The sequence below is a fragment of the Choloepus didactylus genome, chromosome 10 (assembly GCF_015220235.1).
Source record: "Choloepus didactylus isolate mChoDid1 chromosome 10, mChoDid1.pri, whole genome shotgun sequence".
Lineage (NCBI taxonomy): Eukaryota > Metazoa > Chordata > Mammalia > Pilosa > Megalonychidae > Choloepus > Choloepus didactylus.
In genome coordinates, this window is record NC_051316.1 from 85,870,889 (window position 1) to 85,894,011 (window position 23,123).

The window sequence follows — 23,123 nt, forward strand, 5'->3', positions numbered from 1 at the left end:
ATTAATATTGCTACACCTGCTTTCTTTTGGCTGTAGCTTGCATGAAATATTTTTTTCCATCCTTTCACTTTCAGTTTCTTTGTGTCCCTGTGTCTAAGATGAGTCTCTTGTATGCAACATAATGATGGTTCATTTTTTTTGATCCATTCTGCGAATCTATATCTTTTAATTGGGGAGTTTAATCCATTTACATTCAACGTTAAAACCGTGAAGGCATTTCTTGAATCGGCCATCTTATCCTTTGGTTTATGTTTGCCATATTTTTCCCTCTCTCTATTAATATCCTTTATTGTACCCATACCGAATCTCTTTAGTACTGAACCTTTCTCCAAGTCTCTCTGTCCTGTCTTTGTTTCTCTGTCTGTAGGGCTCCTTTGAGTATCTCCAGTAGGGCAGGTCTCTTGTTAGCAAATTCTCTCAGCATTTGTTTGTCTGTGAAAAATTTAAGCTCTCCCTCAAATTTGAAGGAGAGCTTTGCTGGATAAAGTATTCTTGGCTGGAAATTTTTCTCACTCAGAATTTTAAATATATCGTGCCACTGCCTTCTTGCCTCCATGGTGGCTGCTGAGTAGTCACTACTTAGTCTTATGCTGTTTCCTTTGTATGTGGTGAATTGCTTTTCTCTTGCTGCTTTCAGAGCTTGCTCCTTCTCTTCTGTGTTTGACAGTGTGATCAGTATATGTCTCGGAGTGGGTTTATTTGGATTTATTCTATTTGGAGTTCGCTGAGCATTTATGATTTGTGTATTTATGTTGTTTTGAAGATTTGGGAAGGTTTCCCCAGCAATTTCTTTGAATACTCTTCCTAGACCTTTACCCTTTTCTTCCCCTTCTGGGACACCAATGAGTCTTATATTTGGACGTTTCATATTATCTATCATATCCCTGAGGTCCATTTCGATTTTTTCAATTTTTTTCCCCATTCTTTCTTTTATGCTTTCATTTTCCATTCTGTCATCTTCCAGGTCACTGATTCGTTGTTCAACTTCCTCTAGTCTTGTACTATGAGTGTCCAGAATCTTTTTAATTTGGTCAACAGTTTCTTTAATTTCCATAAGATCATCCATTTTTTTATTTAGTCTTGCAATGTCTTCTTTATGCTCTTCTAGAGTCTTCTTGATTTCCTTCATATCCCGTACTATGGTCTCATTGTTCATCTTTAGTTCTTTGAGTAGCTGCTCTAGGTGCTGTGTCTCTTCTGGTCTTTTGATTTGGGTGCTTGGGCTTGGGTTATCCATATCGTCTGGTTTTTTCATATGCTTTATAATTTTCTGTTGTTTTTGGCCTCGTGGCATTTGCTGAACTTGATAGGGTTCTTTTAGGGTTTGTAGACCTATTGAAGTCCTTATCTCTAATTTATCAGATCTACAGCTTCGTGGAGTACACTTTCTCTAACTAACCAGCAGGTGGCGTCCACGAGCCACCTGTTCTCCACAAGCCAGATCTCCCCTGCTTAGCCTTTTTGGTGAGTGGGGGAGTGAGTCTTGTGGGGCCCAATTGGTGTACCAAGCTTGCGTGTGTAGTTGGTGTTGCCTGCCCTGTATGTGGGGTGTGTTTCTGGGCAGTCGGGGAGGGGGGGTGGCCCTAACAATCAAATCTCCCTGATGATCCTAGAGTTTTAAAGCTGCTGCAATAGTCTAATCCTTCAGTTCAGTCCTGCCACAGTTTGTCTCTGCCACTGACCCACAAGTCTTTGGTATTGGCGTATGGCTCCTGAGACTTGCAAGTGGACCCCTCTTCCAGGCTGTGCACCCCGGGTCCTCTGTTGAGGGATGACTGTGCTATGTCACAGGTGAGTGCCGTCCTCCCAGGGCAGTTCTGGGCTGCTGGGCTGTGTACGGAGGCTCCCAGTCTGCTCAAATGATGGCTGAATGGGGCTTTGTTAATTCACACTGCTCCACCTTCCCAGCTCTGGGACAATCAGCTGAGGTTGCAGGGAAGGCTAATGTTCACGCCCAGTTTTGTGGTGTGTGCCTGTTATTTGAAGCACTTCTGTCACACTGGGTTGTCTGGGGCAGCTCTGGGCTATGGGGCTGGCGATGGGCAGGAGTGTTTCCTGTCCACCAGGATGGTGGCTGTGAGCGGACACCCCCCTTTTCTTGGGAAGTTGTGGTGTTTAGTGAATTTTCTCAGCCACTGGATTATTGCCTTTTGTCTCAGAGCTCTCTTAGTTCTGCTCTTGACTTGATGTGCCCAAATAGCAAGTCTTTGAAGCTTTCTGTATTGGGCTTCTTAGAGTAATTGTTTTAGAAAAGGAAAAAAGGATTAAAAAAAAAAAAAAAAAAAAAGGCCCTCCTCAGAGATCTAATGGGTTATTGAAATGCTAATAGACAAAGCAACCAGGGCCATTAAGGAAAGGTCCACAGGGCAGAGAGATCAGCTTTTCTTTGGGATTTGCATATGCGCCTCAAGGCCTGAGCTCCGCCCTTCCCCTTTCTGTGTTCACCAGAACTCCAAAAATCCTCTGCTTTTATTTTGGAGTTTTTCGTGTTATTTTTTTTTTTCTATGCCTGTCTCCTCTCTGCTGGGCTGGCAGCTCTCAGATTCTCTGGTGTCTGGTCTCAGTCTATCTATGGTTGGAGTCTGGATCAGTAGAATGAGTTTCCGAGAAGGGCTATCACTGCAGTTCTCCCTTCTTCTTCCTGGAGCTGGCAGCCCCTCCTCCCACGGGACTGAGCCTGGCAGGGAGGGGCGCGGGTCCCCTGGCCGCAAAAACTTACAGATTTCGCTGATCTCAGCAGTTCGACATTTTCATGAGTGTTGTATGAAGTATGCCCAAAGACAGATTGCTCTGTGGTGTCCAGTCCACGCAGTTCCTGGCTTTTTACCTACTTTCCTGGAGGAGTAACTAAAACTTACAGCTCACCAGTCTGCCATCTTGCCCCGCCTCCCCCTACTAGATATTTTTAGAATTTTCCTTTAAGCCCCACAGAAGTTCTGTGAAGTGAATACATTTTTTATAAGGTAAAGAAGATGAAGAAACAGAGGCTCAGAAATTAAGTACCTTTGCAGGGTCATAGAGCTGCTAACTACAGGTCCAGATGTGAACTGAGGCTATACCGCAAACCTATATACTTTCCACTATTCCATCCAGTCTCCCAGAAGGAGTAATGACCATAGGTCTAATGTTCACAAGATTCCTAGAGGGCTGTTGATGAGGCCCTGCTGGTTGTACTGTAGCTGAACTTTTCCTGTGGGATCTTAAGATGTTTTCTTGTCCATTTTAGTTGAACTTTCCATCCTTCTAGGACAGTGTACCAAAGAATAATCTGGGGCACTTGTTAAAAGATAGAGTTCAAGTCTGTTCCCTCAGAGATTTTGGTTTTGTTTTCTAAGGTGGAGCTTCTAAGAATCTTCCTTTTAAAATAAGCGCTCTAGATGACTGGGATAGTCATGGACCAGATCATGGTCTAAGGACATGTTCCTTGGTAAACATCTCTAATTCCTTCAGTAATTTCTCATAGGAAATGGTTTCAAGTCCTTACTCCCTCCTAATTATTTTTTCCATATTTGGCAAGTGGTAGCTTATTGATTTACTCGAATTTTCTTTGGTTTGCAATTTTAATTGATTAATTTATTCTCATACTAAATCCAAAATGTTGTTTTAAATGAAAGTGTTTTGGTAAGTTAACTTTAGGCTCTGATAGATTTCTGTGGGTGTGTTACTATTATTTTCTTCAACTTCTAGTTCAACCCCAGACATAGTCTCTGTTAATTTCTTCTTGCTGTTAGCTTACTCTTTCCTGTGCAACTTCTTTTCTTTGAATTTAACACCCTGGTTATGAGTGCCATGCCATTATGCCTTAATTTATAGATTAAGTATTTGACATTTTTGAGGCATGCATGGTTAATTTCTGACCTTCTGAAACCTGGAAGAAAAATCATGTGTTTGCTTGAAAGTAAATTATTCAATTGAGGCATGTAGTAGAGTCCTAGAAATTTGATGTGATTTGGTAGACAGGACTAGGAGTTCGATTTGAGTTACCTAGTATAGGTACTAGCTAGGCGTTTGATGCTGTTCAAGTTATTTTAACTGGTTCTCTTTTTAAAAAAATGTTGCATTTTTTCCCTCTTAAGATTTTTCTAAGGCTCAAATAGTGGAAGCTGTGATTTCTCCTCCAGTAATGGTAGTATCATTATTGCCTAAGGCCAAATACTGTTTGCATAAATTGTGACTGCTTTAGGACTCATGAGAAACATGGAAATCCTATATAAAGGTTAAGCTCCTTTTTGGGATTTTGAAATTTGTAGAGCTATTTGTGCTGGCAAGCTAATTTCTAGCCTCTTTATTTGAAAAGTCAATCATTGAACTTTATTAAGGTTACTTTACATAGAGAGGATTTTACAGTGCACCTTAGTCATATTTGCAGATTCTTGGTAGTAAATTTTAAGACTTGTTTTGACATTCTCATGCCTGTTTACATAATCCTCACGTGTAACCTAAACCCTCAGTGGCAATGTAGAATTATCCTTCAGAATCAGAGAACTGGCCTTATCTCCTTATCACCCCCAGTCCAGACCAGCCGACTAGAAATTACTTTATTTCCTATTAAGCAGTCCGGAGTTACAAAGTACACAGAACTGGAAGTCAGGAGACTACCTGGGTGACTTTGGATAGGACTGCCTCTCGACCTCAGTTTCCCTGTCTGAAGAAGGGGCACATTGAATTGTATGATCTCTGAGCTCTTTTCAGCTCTGTGAAGATTCTTTGATTCCATTAGGTGTCCTGCCAGTCTGAAATATTTTTTGAATGTCTTTTTTCTTCCCTATCAGGCAGATGTTTGGAGCATGGGCATACTCTTATATGTACTTATGTGTGGATTTCTACCATTTGATGATGATAATGTCATGGCTTTGTACAAGAAGATTATGGTGAGTGTTCCGGTTTGCTAATGCTGCTTTTCGCAAAACGCCAGAAATGGATCGGCTTTTATAAAGGGGGTTTATTTGGTTACAAAGTTATAGTGTTAAGGCCATAAAGTGTCCAAGGTAAGTCATCAACAAGCGGGTACCTTCATTGGAGGAAGGCCAGTGGTGTCCAGAAAACCTCTGTTAGCTGGGAAGGCACATGTCTGGCGTCTGCTCCAGAGTTCTGATTTCAAAATGGCTTTCTCCCAGGACATTCCTCTCTAGGCTGCAGCTCCTCAAAAATGTCACTCTGTTGTTCTTGGAGTGTTTGTCCTCTCATAGCTTCTCAGGAGCAAAAGACTGCTTTCAAAGGCCATCTCTAAAATGTCTTCGTAAGCTGCAGCTCCTCTCTCAGCTCCTGTGAGTTCTTCAAAGTGTTCCTCTGGGCTATAGCAGGCTCGCTTCTTCTGTCTGAGCTTTTATAGGGCTCTATTAAACTAATCAAGACCCACGCTGAATGGGCAGGGCCACACCTCTATAGAAATTATCTAATCAGAGCTATCCCCTACAGTTGGGTGGGTTGCATCTCCATGGAAACACTCAAAGAATTACAATCTAATCAACACTAATATGTCTGTGCACACAAGATTGCATCAAAGATGATGGCATTTTGGGGGACATAATACATTCAAACTGGCACAGTAAGTATTACAAAAATAGAATTTGAATGTAAAAATTTTATGTACTTCATACTCTGGGCTTCAATTTATAAAAGTATGAAATCAGGCAAAGCTAATGTATACTGTTAGAGGTGAAGAGAGTGGTTACCTTTTGGAGCATGGGGAGTAGGTAGTTACTGGAAGGGTGGTGTGAGGGGTCTACTGTTCTGTTTCTTGATTTGAGTGCTGGTATCAAGCTGTACCCTTATGATATGTGCACTTTTCTGTATAATTCTTCAATAAAAAGCTTAAAAAAACAAAAATAAAAAATAAAGGGTTTATGTTTTAGATTGCCTTCAAATTGAGGAAAGTGAGCATGTAAGATGACTTTCCTGGTAAGAGTTTTTGTTTTGGATCCTAAAATGATAGTATTAGTGAGTATGTATTAGTAAGTAAGTATTTTTTATTAGTAAGTAAGTATTTCCATCTTAAATCATATTTCCCTATTGAGTTATAGTAAAATAAGAGAAACCTTTTTTTTTTTTTTTGAATGGGGAAAAGTTGGCTTTTAGGTATAATAAAACCACGGTTATGAGTACCATAAGCCTTGTTAAAATTATATATAATAGAGACAGAAAGTAGATTAATGGTTGCCAGGGGAAAGAGGGGAATGAGGAGTGACTGCTAACAGGTATGAGATGTTCTTTGGGGGTGAGTGTAATGAAGATGTTTTGGAATTAGATAGAGGTAATGGTAATACAACTTTGTGAATATACTAGAAACCACTGAATTGTATACTTCAAAAGGGTGGAAAACATTTAAAAAATATTAGATTGGCCTCTTGATCTTTCCCTCTTTATGCTACTCTTCTGTAAAATAAAGCTGTGGTTCTTTTGAAAAAGTATTTTAATATTATAATTAATTTATTTTATCCTACTCTGTTTTGAGAAGGAATAAACTGGCAGACAGATTTCTCCAAAGAAGAACTAGAATTGGATCTGCTAGCTAGAGTAGCATGGAATCTTACACCTACCCGAATTCTTGAAAGGCAGTGTGGGGATGCATAATCATAGAATTTTACTGCTGGAAAGGATCTAACCCCTGACTCTTGCCTCATATTTAAATCCTCACTAAAATATCTTCTGCCTTGGCTATGTCCATGTAATCTCAGGGTGGAGGAAGCCTTAGCTAATGAGTTTAGCGCAGTGGTTCATAACGTTCATAACCTTGGCTGCACATTAGAATCGCTTGGGATGCTTTAAAAAATACTATGCTGGTCCAACCCCTAGAACAATTAAGTCAGAATTTCATTCTTATTTTTAAAATCCAGGTTCCCCACTTTCTATCTTTGGACTCTAGCAAATTACCTAGCCCTGCCTGGGTCTCAGTTTCTTCATCAGTAAAAGTATTCAAAGTAGTGCTCAATGGATATTAGCTATTGTTATTCTCATACATTTCTAAATTTGGTTTGCCAGGATTTAAAATCTGTTTTAATGATTAATGTGCACTTTCTTGTCCTTTTTTTTTTTTTTTTTTGTTTCAATATTTTACTAGCTCCATAAAGTAAATTTTTTTTTTAACTGTGCATTGTAATTTACTTGCCCACTTGATTGCAGCTTCCAATATGTATAATGTATTGTGTGCCCTGACTTGGGCATACAATACATTTAAAGATAGAGGATATCAAAGTCTTTAAAATCCTTCAGTTTAAGAGCCACTGGACTCCAGGCAAATACTTTTTTTATTCATGCATGCCTTTATTTTATTACTCATCCACCTATACATTGGATAAAGGGGTGCCAGCCACAAGGTTTTTACAATCACACAGTCACAAGAGGAAGGCTATATAGTTATACAATCATTATCAAAGATCAGGGCTACTGGATTACATTTCAACAATTTCAGGTATTTCCTCTGGCTATTTTAATACACTAGAAACTAAAAAGAAATCTCTGTATAATGAGTCAGCAGTATAATCATTTGTTAAATCCTAACTTCTCAGTTACAACTCCTCCCTCTCATTTGATCATTCTCTCAATCTTCAAGGATATCTGGGCAATGACCATTCTAACTTCTTCATGCTGAAAAGGGTTATCGACCTTATGGGGTAGAGGAATGAAACTGGTTGATATTCTTGGAGAGACTGGTATTCTGGATTTCAGGGCTTATCTGGTATAGGAGCCATCTGGAGGCTTAAATTTCTGAAAAAATAAATTTAATAGGTAAAACTTTTTTATAGAGTCTTAGCTAGAGCCTAGGGCTTTCAGGTGTACTGTTGGTTGGGGTTTGGCATACTGTGGTAATTTGCAATATCTGGCTGAAGCTTGCATAAGAGTAACCTCAAGAATGATCTCTTGATTCTATTTGAAATCTCTTAGTCACTGAAACTTTATTTCATATTTCTTTCACCCTTTTCATCAAGAAGACATTGTCAATCTCACGATGCCAGGGTCAGGATCATCTCTGGAAGTCATGTCCCATGTTGCCAGGGAGACTTACACCCCTGGGAGTCATGTCCACATAGAGGGGAGGGTAATGAGGTTATTTGCAGAGTTTGGCTTAGAGGGCCTGCATCTGAGCAAGAAAAGAGGTTCTCTGGGGGTGACTCTTAGGCATAATTACAAGTGGGCTTAGCTTTGCCATTACAGAAATAAGTTTCATAAGGGCATGCCTCAAGATCGAAGGCTTGGCTTATTAAATTGGGAGTCCCTAATGCTTGAGAGAATATCAGGAATTCCCCAGGTGTGAAAGTTTAATAGTTCCACATTTTTTCTCCAGTTTCTCAAGGGACTTTGCGAATACTTTTTTATTTTCTGCTCAGAATACTCTGGAATGTATTGGGGTATTACAATAACCTATACAGAATAACAAGATCTCATTCCTTTTGCTGGTTTCCATGTAATTATGTTGTTTAAATAAACTGACCAGACAGTTAAATCAGTAGTGTGCTATAGAAAATTTAAATTTTGGACAAAATAAACATCTCTTCCTTTGATCTCACACAGAAGTTGAAGTTTTAAATCATGGACAATAGCATCCTTTACCCTGTATTCTGATTTACCTTAGTCCTAACCAGATCAGCTTCTTTCATATTTCTAATTGAAATCTAGTCTCTTTTTCAGCTTCTTTAACAGTTGCTATATGGAGTAATGCTGACTTTCAGAGCTGCAGAACTCTGACTCTGAGTCTCAGGTGTTACACAGGTACCCAGTGTGTTCCAGGGAACCAGCAGATTACATATAAAGAGCACAGCATCTCGGAATTTAGGGATAGTTAAAACTCAGGAGTAAATGTGACTGCTTACAATCTAGGAACCTTTACAAAGAGCCTTATTGAAAATTCTGTTCTCCTTGATCATTAATTGCCCAATCTATGCCCACTTACTATATCTTGATAACCTATGCTCTCGAATTTAATTCTCAGAGTTTGCTCATTATAGTTAGTTTATATTAATGAGACCAAACAATATTTGTCCTTTCAATTCTGGCTTATTTTGCTCAACATAATGTCCTTAAGGTTCATTCACCTTAGTGCTGTGCCTCACGACTTCATTCCTTTCTGCAGCTGCACAATTTTCCATTGTATGTGTATACCACAGTTTGCCCTTCCGTTCATCAGTCGATGTACCCGTGGGTCACCTCCATCAATTGGCAATCGTGAATAATGCTGCCATAAACACCAGTGTGCAAATGCCCATTTGTGTCCCTGCTTTCAGTTCTTCCAAGTCTTTGTCTAATAATAGGGTTGCAGGATCATATGGCAACCCTATACTTAGCCTCCGGTGGAACCTCCACACTGCGCTCCAGAGTGGCTACACCATTCTACTTCCCTACCAACAGTGAATAGGTGTATCTTGCTCTCCGTATCTCTTCTGGCACTTGTATCTTTCTGTTTATTTTTTAAACAGTTTTATTCACACACCATATAATCCATCCTAAATGTAAAATCAGTGACTCCTGGCATAATCATATAGTTATGCCTTCACCACCACAAGCTATATGGGAACATTTCCATTTCTTTCTATGCCAAGTTTTTGATGCTACCAAGTATCACTAATAGTTTATCACTCCAGGGTCCAGAGTGGAAACAGGTGATATTCTTAAAGGTGCTTAACTGAAAACAATTTCAGAAGGGAACTCTGCATAGAAGTGTGGGTAGAGTATCTCCACCAAAATGACCAAATGCCTTCTGTGAGTGAGAACTTTTAAATGAGCACTTTCATATTGAGCATTCTAAATTTTCTTTCTTCACGTTTTTCTTAGCTCATTAATGAAAATGTGCAAGACATTATGATGAGAACATGAAAAGCTGACTGTCTTTTTATTCATCTATTTTGATTGCCTAATCTTTTTCTCAGTTTTTTTTTTCACATCAAGGCAAATTGGGAAACTGGAGAAAACGGATAAGGATTCTTCCCTGTCTACCCAGCCTCCCAGGCTAAGGAGACTAATTTCGTGGCACACGCAACTAGTTGAAAAGTTCTGCCCAGGCCTGTTTCTTATGTTCTTCACTTTCTTCAATTAACATTTTTCTTCATACACCAAGCTTTTTCAATAATTGACTTACATATTTTGTTTCTCTTTATCTCATCTTCAATATCATTCCCGCTTTGTCATTATTCTCTTGACCACCCCTTAGCCTCCTCAGTTAAATGACTTTTTCTGAGTATAGCATCAGACTTGCTAAGCCTTAATTTTATCCCCTCTGAAAACTCAAACTTGGAGTTCCCAAGTATTTTTTTCATTCTCCTTACTATCTACCCTTCTTGTTTGTGCCTCTCACTTACCCACTGGCTTTTTTTTTTTCCCTGCTAGAAATTGTCATTAAAATGCCTAATCCCGTCAAAACTTGTTCTTCCTCCAATATCAGCTATTAATACCACCCTAAGAAGCCAGACTTGAAACTCTGAAGCCATTTTAAACTGTGCCTTCTCAGTTCCCTAGTCTTCATGTTTCTGTTTCTGTGGTCTTTTTCATCCATTTATTCCTTTCCTTTCTCTCTGTCCCCACCCTAGTTCTGGCTCTTCTCCCAGGATTCCTTAGTAAGCTTTTGAATGAAACCGTGCCTTCATTCCCTTTCTCTGGAAATCCAGCCAGGATACTATTGCTAGAGTATACTTGCTTAAGCAGTGATGTGGTGAAATCACACCTCTCCTCAAGGCTTTTGAGAATTTCTCAGAACCTTCAGAGTGGCCCTTCAGAGGTGGCGCCCACCCACCTTTCTCCTCTCCACACCTTTGACACCCATATTCTTATCATGCCTGATAACTAGCTACCTTGTGAATTTACCATAATCCTCATTGGCCCCACCTCTTCTTCATAGTTTGATGTGTTCCTTCCACTGAAAGTATACTTCACTTTTTGAATGTGCTTTTAAATCCATCTGGGCCTGTATGTTCTTTATGGGAAGATTTTAAAATAACATATAAGGCAGATCATATCACATTTTTATTTGAAGTTCTCCAGGGGTTTCCTTCCAATGTCACTCAAGCATAAGCCAGAGTTTGCCACATGGGCTGAAGGCCCTGTCCTTGGTGATCTGACCTTCCATCGCCTCTCTGCCCTCAGTGCCTACTCCTCTCCTCACTCCACCCTGCTGTCCTTTTTGTTGTTTCTTTTTTTTTTTTTTTTCATTTTTATTGAGATTGTTCAGATACCATACAATTATCCAAAGATCCAAAGAGTACAATCACTTGCCCCCGGGTACCCTCATACAGCTGTGCATCCATCACACTTAATTTTTGTTCAATTTTTAGAAACTTTTCATTACTCCAGACAAGAAATAAAGTGAAAGATGAAAAAAGAAAAAAAGAGAAGGAAACTCTAAACCTCCCCTATCCCTAACCAACCCCCCTCAATTGTTGACTCCTAGTATTGATATAGTATGTTTGTTACTGTTTATGAAAAAATGTTGAAATACTACTAACTGTAGTATATAGTTTGTAATAGGTATATAGTTCTTCCCTATATGCCCCTCTATTATTAACTTCTAATTGTATTGTCATACATTTGTTCTGGTTCATGAAGTGATTTCTAGTATTTGTACAGTTGATCATGGACATTGCCCACCATAGGATTCAGTTTTATACTTTTCCATCTTTTGACCTCCAACTTTCCTTCTGGTGACATATATGACTCTGAGCTTCCCCTTTCCACCTTATTCACACACCATTCAGCACTGTTAGTTATTCTCACATCTTGCTACCAACACCCCTGTTCATTTCCAAACATTTAAGTTCATCCTAATTGAACATTCTGCTCATACTAAGCAAGAGCATCTACATTTCTTCCACAAGGCAGGAGGGAGAGTCAAAGAAGGCAGAGAGGCAAGAGAAAGAGGAAACAAAAAAATGACAGCTAGGAAGCAGCAAAAGGAAAAATAACCTTAAATCAAAGTAGAATAAAGAATCAGACAATACCACCGATGTCAAGTGTCTAACATGCCTCTCCTATCCCCCGCTCTTATCTGCATTCACCTTGGTATATCACCTTTGTTACATTAAAGGAAGCATAATACAATGATTCTATTAGTTACAGTCTCTAGTTTATGCTGATTGCATCCCTCCCCCAATGCCTCCCCATTTTTAACACCTTGCAAGGTTGACATTTGCTTGCTCTCCCTCATAAAAGAACATATTTCTACATTTTATCACAATTGTTGAATACTCTAGATTTCACCAAGTTACACAGTCCCAGTCGTTATCTTTCCTCCTTTCTTGTGGTGTCTCACATGCTCCCCATCTTCCTCTCTCAACCGTATTCATAGTTACCTTTGTTCAGTGTACTTACATTGTTGTGCTACCATCTCCCAAAATTGTGTTCCAAACCACACACTCCTGTCTTCTATCACCCTGTAGTGCTCCCTTTAGTATTTCCTGTAGGGCAGGTGTCTTGTTCACAAAGTCTCTCATTGTCTGTTTGTCAGAAAATATTTTGAGCTCTCCCTCATATTTGAAGGACAGCTTTGCTGGATACAGGATTCTTGGTTGGTGGTTTTTCTCTTTTAGTATCTTAAATATATCACACCACTTCCTTCTTGCCTCCATGGTTTCTGCTGAGAGATCCGCACATAGTCTTATTAAGCTTCCTTTGTATGTAATGGATTGCTTTTCTCTTGCTGCTTTCAGGATTCTCTCTTTGTCTTTGACATTTGATAATCTGATTATTAAGTGTCTTGGCGTAGGCCTATTCAGATCTCTTCTGTTTGGAGTACGCTGCACTTCTTGGATCTGTAATTTTATGTCTTTCATAAGAGATGGGAAATTTTCATTAATTATTTCCTCTATTATTGCTTCTGCCCCCTTTCCCTTCTCTTCTCCTTCTGGGACACCAATGATACGTACATTATTGTACTTTGTTTCATCCTTGAGTTCCTGGAGACGTTGCTCATATTTTTTCATTCTTTTCTCCATCTGCTCCTTTGCATGTAGGCTTTCAGGTGTTTTGTTCTCCAGTTCCTGAGTGTTTTCTTCTGCCTCTTGAGATCTGCTGTTGTATGTTTCCATTGTGTCTTTCATCTCTTGTGTTGTGCCTTTCATTTCCATAGATTCTACTAGTAGGTTTTTTGAACTTTTGATTTCTGCCGTATACATGTCCAGTGCTTCCTTTACAGCCTCTATCTCTTTTGCAATGTCTTCTCTAAACTTTTTGAATTGATTTAGCATTAGTTGTTTAAATTCCTGTATCTCAGTTGAAGTGTACGTTTGTTCCTTTGACTGGGCCATAACTTTGTTTTTCTTAGTGTAGGTTGTAATTTTCTGTTGTCTAGGCATGGTTTCCTTGGTTATCCAAATCAGGTTTTCCCAGACCAGAACAGGCTCAGGTCCCAGAAGGAAGAAATATTCAGTATCTGGTTTCCCTGAGGGTGTGTCTTAGAAAATTGCTCCACCCTTTGATGCCTCAGGTGACTGTGCTTTTCTGCCCAGCAGGTGACGCCTGTTAGCCTATAATTCTTGACTGGTGTGAGGAGGTATGGCCGTGTTCCCCCAGGCTCTGGGGTCTAGTTCTGAATGGAAAGGGCCCCACCCCTTTCCTCATAGAGAAGACAGACCCCTCAGGTGGAGGTCATTAGCATTTCAATGGTCTCGCTCTCTGCTTGTGGTGTCTCCACCGTTCCCGGAGTCACAGCCCTGGAAACTGAAAATGACTGGGGCTTTCTCCACTGAGCCAAAAAAGAAACAGACAGTCCCCTTCAGACCTGGTCCAAGGCGACCCTCCTGCTCTCCCAGGTCAGTCGTCACCCAAAGCCTCTGTCTGTTTTTTGGGGATGCGTACCTGTAGTGAGCAGTTCACACTCGCTACTTAAAACCCCAGTTGGAGCTCAGCTGAGCTACATTCGCTTGCTGGGAGAGAGCTTCTCTCCAGCACCACGCGGCTCCGCAGCTCGGGCTATGGGGGAGGGGGTCTCCCGACCTGGTTCCGCAGGTTTTACTTACAGATTTTATGCTGTGTTCTCGGGCATTCCTCCCAATTCAGGTTGGTGTATGATGAATGGATGGTCTCGTTTGTCCCCCCGCAGTTATTCTGGATTATTTACTAGTTGTTTCTGGTTTTTTGTAGTTGTTCCAGGGGAACTACTTAGCTTCCACTCCTCTCTATGCCACCATCTTGCCCGAGTCCCTTTTTGTTGTTTCTTGAACATGCCAACCTGCACCTGCCTCAGGGCATTTGTAATGGCTCTTTCTTCTACCTGAAATGAGTTTCTCCCAGATAGATACTTGCTCCCTCCCTTCCTTCAGGTCTCTCAATGTTCTTTCAACTGAGGAAGGAGTTAAATATTTACTGAACACCTAATCTGCGCCAGGCACTTTCTAAGTGCTTAGGTATATTAGTGGATAAAATATGAAGATCCCTGCCCTTGTGGAGTTTATACTTTAGTGGTGGGGATATAGAAGAAGATAGTAAACTTAGTAAATGAGTAAATTATATTAAGTAAACTTAGTAAATGAGTAAATTATATTAAAAGATGATGCTTGTTTTGGAAAAAAGAAAAACATTGAGCAGGGTAAGAAGGATTCAGGAGTGCAGATTGTGGGGTGTGAAGGAAGGGGAGGGTAGTTGCATTATTAAATATTAAATAAGGTCATCAGGGTAAGCTTCAGTGAGGTGAGGTTTGAGCAAGACTTGAAGGAGGTGGATGTGTTAGGTGGATATCTAGAAGAGTGTTTCATACAGAGGAAACAGCTAGAGCAAAGGTATGTCTATAGTAGCATGTCTGGTATAATCAAGGCAAGACGAGAGGGCTAGGGTGACTGGAATGGAGTAAATGAGGAGAGTAGTAGGAAATGAGGTCTCAGGGAACAGGAGACCAAATTGCTTTGGGTTTTTTAGGTCATTATTGGACTTTGGCTTTTTCTCTGAGTGAAACAGGGAGCCACTGGAGGGTTCTGAGCAGAGGAGTGACATGATCTGGTTTAGGTTTTAGCAGGATCACCCTGGCTGCCGTGCAGGACACCAGTTAGGGGGATATTGATAAGATTCAGATAAGAGATGGTAGAAATGGAGGTGGTGAGAAGTGGTCAGATTCTGGTGTATTTAAAAAAATTATTTTTAAATTAGCATACAGTAAAATTCACTTTTTGGTGTGCACAGTTCTATGAATTTTAGCACATGTATTGGTTCATGTTACCTTCATCCCAGTCAGGATATAAAGCAGTCTGGATATCTTTTGAAGGTGCAACTAACATCACTTGCTGATGGAGTGGATGAGGGGAGTAATATGATCAACTACAAAGCTGGACTTGCCGTCACCTGAGATGAGGAAGACTGTTGTCAGAGCAGAGGTGATCAGGGGTTCAGTTTTAGACATAAAGAATTGGGTCCATATTGTCTAATTTCTCAGATTTATTAACATAAGGTTGTTTACTCATCCAGCCACAAAGTCCATTCTCTGGAGGCAATCAGTGTGATCAAATTTATTAGATATTGATGTATTTTTTCAGAGATTAATCTATGCACATAAAAAGAGCCATAGGCATACATTTTATCTCTCTCTGCCACTTCTTTCCCAGTTTTGTGTGTGTGTGTGTGTGTGTGTGTGTGTGTGTGTGTGTGCAGATAGTAGCATACCATAAACATTGTTCTGCAGCTTGTTTTCTCTCATTAACAGTATCCCTCGGAAATCATACCTCTTCATACCCACTCAGAGCCTCTTTGTTCTTTTTAATGAATACATAGAATTCTGCATGTGCCATAATTTATTTAAGCAGTCCCCTGTTAATGGATATTTAAGTAATTTCCAGGTGGTCATTTTGCACATTGTGAGTACATTCTTACTTTATCTGTAAGAATATTCCTGCAAGAGTTGTTTGGTTAAAACGCATGAATTTGTAATTTTGATAGATTTTGCCAAATTGCTTCCTAGTGAAGTGATATCAGTTCATATAACTACCAGCAAGAGCGTGAAAATGCGTGTTTCTCCATATCCTCATCAATTCACCCTTTTTGATTTTTATGTTTAAGATTTTTTTTTTTTTGGTTATGTAGGAATTTTTAATTTTAATTTAGTCAAATTTATCAATCTTTTATTATTGTATTTAGAAAGACTTTCTTACTCAGATTATTTGTTGAAGTTACCAAGTTTTCTTCGAGTGTTTTAGTTTTATTTTTTTTAATGCTTAAATATTTGATTTGTCTGGAATTTGCTTTGGTGTGGTTTCTTGACTTTAACCAGTATTAAAAATTGTAGATTTGTTTTCATATTCTAGATTTTGGGTTTTAAAGACCTTATCGTGATGGCATCATAGCCATATGTACTTACATTTGAGATTCATTGTTGATGACAGTGAGTGTAAATCTTTATTTCAAATATTCTTCTTGATGATTTCAAGTTGTACGGATAACTTGTTAGATCTGCTTAGACCTTTGTTTTTTGTGTTTTGGCTGACAGCTCATATTAAGAGTAGAGGTATCAGCTCTGTTATTGTTTGCTTGTGCTTGTATTAATAGTCTTATCTTTAATCTATAGTTTCTTTGCAAGAATCTGTTAATCCTCTTGGCTGTTTCATGAGGATTTAGTTCATTTAAACTAGATACTATAATCTGTAAATCCATCTGACTGAGCTCATGTAAAGCCCAGTACTTCACAGTGCACAGAGTGGTGAAAGATGGCGCCACCGTCAACCACTCTGCTTTGTGGAATTTCTATCCTTTCTTGAGGGTACTTCAAACTTCAGGTTATATAGAGACTAGTGAGGATGCCAGTGCCAATCCATATATTAAATATTAGTAAAGCTTAATTTCTGTCTGTTTTTTTTTGGACAGAAAATGAATATAAATAGAAGTCCTCATATATTCTTTCCACACCCTATTTAATCATCTTCCACATCTCCTGGGGGTACACATACCCCAACTTTGAAGACCAGCAATCAAGAAGAATGCATGGTTGACTTTACATATTCTTTAGGAAGTCCCTTCATTAATATGATCCTTCTCAGTCAAGTTATTGAGTGTAAGTAAACTAAGGATTAATCTTCTTGGTAATTACGTGAAGTTATGGCTATTCTGTAAAGCCAAATAAGGACAAGAGGCCATTCATATAATGGGGCTAAGATTGACATTCTTCTGTAAAACTTAAGCCACCTAGAGATAAATACCCGACTTCTTGGTGACGAGTTGCTATCTATAGGGTCAAGAGTAATTTGGGGCCTGCAGTAAGACATTATGCCTAAAGAAGGACTATAATCATTTTATCCAGAAAAAGTTTTGAATATTCACCTTGCCCATGTAAAACTCTCAATAAAGATGTCTGCTTTGAGCTGTCTAGCTTCCATATATCCCGTGGATATACACACAATAAAATGAGGTACTGCATGGATTTACTAACTGTAAACATTGATTTTAGAATAATTAAATCTCTTCTTTATAGTGGTGAGTACATAAAGCTACAACCTTTGATTTGCTATGTTAAAATGATGTAACCCAAATGTGAGAAGAATGCTTAGCAAGAGGGCATGCACTCAATTAAAGTAATATCCAGGAATTAGGACAAGTTAAAAAGAAAGGGTAGGTGGTGGGGCAAACATATCCTTGTCTTATCCTATTGGAAAGTACTACCTGATCTGTCAAGAAATCATTCCTGACTCTTGGGTAAGTAGCATGGTATACATTCTCAAAGATGTATGGGTACCTAGGAGTCTGTGTTACAGCTTGAGTGATAAGTGATTCCTTTCTAAAGTGCTAAAGGCAAGGAAAGGTTGGTTGAAACCAGGGCTAGGTGGTATAGAGCAGGGATCAGCAAACTTTGACCCACATACCAAATCTGACCCACTGCTTGTTTGTGTAAATAAAGTTTTATTGGCACACAGTTATAGCCTTTGTTTACATATTGTCTGTGGCTGCTTTCACACTACAACAGCAGAGTTGAGTAGTTGCAACAGGGACTGTATGTCCTTCAAAGCCTAAAACATTTACTATCTGTCCCTTTACAGAAAATGTTTGCTGACCCCTGGTGTAGATTAGTTGTGATCTGTAATAGAATGATCCTCCCTAAAGCCTGCCTGCTCCTTTTGTAGAACATTGATCTGAAAAGCTCAAGCATATAGTTTATTAAACAAGAAACTGGCCTTTGATTTATTTTGTTTTATAATAAAAAACAGAATATGTATGGTAAAAAGGTAACGTATTTAAGAGTATGCAGTGAAAAATAAGTCTTCTTCCCTCCTGGGCTCTCTGTTTTCTTCCTTAGAAGTAACCACTTAGAAATTTCTTATACATTTCTAGAAATTATCTCTATATAAGCTATTATGTGTACATAAATATTCTTTGGAATTGTATTATCCACACAGTTAATATATCTTGCCCTCTCCACTTTTTTAATTTAATGCTTTACCTTGAAGATTGTTTACTACTGGTATACATTAGCAGGTATAAATTTACATTATTATTTTAAATGGCTTCATGGTATTTCTTTGTGTGGATTTCCTTTATCAACAATCTGTGTATATCACAGATGTAATTTTTAATTACACAAGTAGCACATGAAAACATTATCTGTGTAAAGAATTAAAACATTACAGATAACTAAAGTTCCCTTTGACCACTCTTCCAATCTCTGTTCCCCATCTCCCCTGCACTCCCTCTTTTCACATAGGTAACTACTGTTATCATTTTGGTTCTTCCAGATCTTTTGTCTTTTCATGTATATAATTGTACCATAGAATTTATGTAGTAGTAGTTTGTATTTTTTTGAAATAAATACTATTCTGTCTGTTGTTCTGTATCTTGCTTTATTTACTCAGCAGTATGTGCCATGATATATATAACTCTAATGCATTTTTTTAAGTAGTGTAGCTATATCACATTTTATCTAGCCATTCCTTTGTTGGCTATTTTAGGTTGTTTTCCAGTTTTTTACTACTAAAAGTGATGCTGAGTGAACATTCTTGTGCCTGCCTCTTTGGACATGTACTGAGTAGTGGAGTTGCTATGTCATTGTGGCCGACATTTGAAAAATTAATAGATGTCAAATTCTTCTTCAGCATGCTTTTTCCAAATTGCACTCCCACTAGCAGTGTACAAGAGTGCCTGTTTCTCCATACTCTCTCCAACATTGTAATTTATCAAAATTTTGGATCTCAGTTGACTGAATGAATGAAAAATGGCTTCTGACATTTTAGTTCATGTTTCTTTAACAATGACTGAGTTTGAACTTACTTTAAATATTTATATGCATTCTTTTTTCCTATGAGCTGTCTGTTCATGCTTTTGCTCATTTTTCTATAAGATTGTTGATCATTTTCTTATTAAGTTGTAAGAGTGTTTCTATATGAAGGAATAATAACAACTACCATTTATTGAGAACTTACTATGTGCCGGGTGTTGCTATATGTACTCTTCATGGATTAGCTCATTTAATCCTCATGATAGTCCAGTGAAGTAGGTACTATTATCATTTTAAAGATGAAAGCGGAGCAGAGGGAGGCTAAAATTACCCAACTAGGAATTCAGATTGTTTGAATCCAAAGCCTGTGTTCATAAATACTATGCTATAGAGCTTCCTAAGGAAATGAACACTTTGTCCTGTGTGTTACTATCCATATATTTAATGTTTCCTCCCATGTTTTTTAAGTACTTTTAAATTTTTTATCCTGACTCTTTGCTCTTCCTGAAATTAACTTTGGTATAAGAAGTGGTAGGGATCCAGTTTTTTTCTGTTAATAAACTTTATATTAGGGTAGTTTTAGATTTACAGAAAAGTTGCGAAGATAGTGCAGAGAGTTCCTTTATACCCCACACCCAGTTTCCTCTATTGTTAACATCTTACATTACTATCATACCAACATTAATACATTACTATTAATTAAACTCCATACTTTATTTTGATATCACTAGGTTTTTCCTAATATCCTTTTTCTATTCCAGGGAACCATATTACATTTAGTCATATCTCCTTAACCACCTCTATTATGTGATAATTTCTAGGGACCCAGTTCTAATTTTTCTAAAATGGTTAGCTGGATGTCTCAGTAACATTTATTCAGTAATCCATCATTTTCCCACTTATTTGAAATGATGGCTTAATAAATTCCTGGTTATACATTTCTTTTTCTGGGCTCTTGTTTTGTTTTGTTTTGTCTTGTTTTTTGTTTTGTCTTGTTTTGTACCTAACTGTTTTAATTACTCTACCTTTATAATACCACTTAATGTGTGATAGAGCTAGTCTTCCCTTATTCTTTTTTTTCCTCCAGAAATTTCCTGACTTCTGCTATGGTTGGTTTCCTCTGGTGTGCTTCTTAAATGGAACGTTTGGGAAGCTAGTAGGCCCATAGTTTTATGGGTATTGTTTAAGGATTTCAGCTCAGTGACACCAGTTCCTACAGTAATTTCTGACCTGCATAGAAGGGCGACTACAGAGCTCTTCAGGGATGATGGAGCTAGTCTCACAAATTCATTTCTCACAGTCCTGGTAAAAGGTGTTTCCTCTGGACATTCCTGGGGTGTGTGAGCAGGTCTTTCATGATAAATCCACTCTAACATTCCGATCTCTCTAAGTCTTTGGATCCCTTCCTCTGCATTATACCAGGGCAGTTCTGGCATTTCGACCTCAGGTAATATCGGCCACCTTTTGATCCATATGTCAGCTAATCACCCACACAAACTGTTAACACCCTTTCTGACCCCTCAAACGACAACACTGAATGCAGAATCTCTGCTTAGTGGACCCATATAAATAAATTCAGCCTGATCCAACTTTATATTCCTTCCACCATTATCCCACACCCTTAATATGCATTCCCATACATATTCCTCTGATTCCTGTCTATATAAATTGGAAAACTCATACAGTTCTTTTGGAGTATAGCTTATTTCCTCATGGGTCATACTTTGCACATCACCCTTCAGGGCCTGTAGGTACAAAACAAGACTAGACAAATCAATGCAATGAAATCAAGAGCCCAGAAAAAGAAATGTATAACCAGGAATTTATTAAGCCATCATTTCAAATAAGTGGGAAAATGATGGATTACTGAATAAATGTTACTGAGACATCCAACTAACCATTTTAGAAAAATCAGAACTGGGTCCCTAGTTATAGGTCTTGAAAAGAGTGGTGGTGGGGGTGGGTCATGAAAAGAATTAGAAGTATCCTTCAAGTCAGTAACCTCAGGACATTCCATTGCAGTTTCATCTGGTGAAATAGGATTAATCTCTCCAGACAGAGGAGTGAGGAACGCTTCCTCAGGGGAGATGATTACAGGTTTAGCAGGCACTGAAGGGTTAACCTCTTTTGGTGGAGGTTGGATGGAAGGCTTCTTAGGGCAGGTTGGAGGTTGGGAAGCTGCTTCTTCAAGCTAGGCTGGAAGCTGGGTAGCTGTCTCCTCAGGGTAGACTGGAGGTGGGGGGCCTGTTTCCTCAGGGCAGACCATTACAGGTATATCTAGCAAATACTCGGCAGATTCCAGGGTTCCAGTGTCCCCACTGCCCTTATTATCATCCCATATGTCCCCATCCCAAATTTCAGGATGCCATTCTTTTTCAATCAATGCCTTTACTTTAACAGCAGACACCCTCTGAGGTTGAGATTTTAGTTTATGTTGTAAATCTTCTACTAGCACAATGAGACTCTGGGTCTGGTTTTCAAAGATCTCAAGTCTGCGGAAACCTTGATATCTTTCATATGGTGTTTAAGTTGCGAATTTGAAGCCTTCAACTAGTTCCATTCTCTTACAACTGTATCTAGCATATCTAAGAACAACCAGCCAACATCATTATACCTCTTAAATCCACAAATCCCTGTTAAGTTGTCAAAAACACTGTCACCCAGAGCCTTGCCTCATACAAGAGTATGATTAGGAGAATCAAATGATGATATTTTGCATATCTCTATTGCCAACTCATGCCATGGACTGTCAGTGCCATTTTGATTATTTGAAATAGAGTCATTAGTGCCTTTGAATGTAATCAGAGTAGAAAACCCATTATAAAAGCCCATTTTAAGATTCCTTTTCTCAAGAACCAATCCTGGGACCAAGCTGTGTTAGGGTTCTCTAGGGAAACAGAACCAACAGGAGATTATCTGTAAATATGAGATTTTTATAAAAATGTCTCGTGCAACTGGGGGATGCACAAATCCTAATTCCGTAGGGCAGGCCGCGAGCTGGCAACTCCGATGTAGGTCTTTGATGAACTCTCCAGGAGAGGCTGGCTGGCTGCAGAAAAAATGAGTTTTCTCTTCTCCCTTAAGTCTTCAACTGACTGGATTAAATCCAACTGATTGGATTCTCTCATTGTGGAATACACTCCCTTAGTTGATTGTAGAGGTAATCAGCTACAGATGCAATCAGTTAACTGATGACTTAATAAACCAGCCTTCTGGTTTACTAACCAGCCACAAAATGTTCTTGCAGTAATGATTAGGTCAGTGCTTGCTTGACCAGACTACTGGGACCATCACCTGGCCAAGTTGACACAAGAATCTAACCATCATAAGTATGAAGTCTTTTCCATTGTAGAAAGGAAAGGTTTGGGTCTAACCATATGGTAGACCCACATGATAATGGTGAATGAATAAGTCAGGGTTGGAGACCTGGCCTTGGGTGTTTTTTTAGTCTGTGTATGATTCCAACCCCCACCTTTGCCAACCAGGGTCTGAATTCTCATAGTATAGTTAACAGTACTGTTTACTACTTACCTTTTTCTTAATTCTTTGTGAGTTCTATTAATGCTTTTTTTCTTTTATAAAACATCATTATCAAATGATAATACATTCTTGTAATAGAATATTCTGCAGCCATATAAAGGAATGAGGAAGCTCTTTAATATGAATCTCCAAGATATATTAAGTAAAAAGGGAAATATAGGACAGTGTGTAAGGTATGCTATCATTTTCATAAAAAATGAAGGGGGGGAAGAATTTTATATTATTTGCTAATATATGGAAGAAGATATGAGAAGTTGATAACTTCTGGTCCTTCTGGGGAGAAAAATTGGGGGAGAGAGATGGAAAGGAGTCTTTTCATTGTATGTTCTTTTTTACCTCTTAAATTTTGAACCATGAAAAAGGTTTACTTATTTAAAAAAATGAATGAATATAAACACAGCTCTGTTGTATACCAAATTTCTCATTACCATTCTCAACATTTGTAGATATGAAAATGTGTTTTTCTCATGTGAAATGT

General features: G+C 38.7%; 1 protein-coding gene across 1 annotated transcript in view; it reads left to right on the forward strand.

Moving 5' to 3' along the window:
• Positions 1-23,123, forward strand: part of MELK (maternal embryonic leucine zipper kinase) — a 129,414-nt gene that overhangs the window by 36,535 nt on the left and 69,756 nt on the right. Inside the window, exon 8 of the mRNA XM_037797573.1 lies at positions 4,773-4,871. Within this exon, the coding sequence (XP_037653501.1) occupies positions 4,773-4,871 (99 nt within the window). The remainder of the gene's footprint in view (positions 1-4,772; positions 4,872-23,123) is intronic.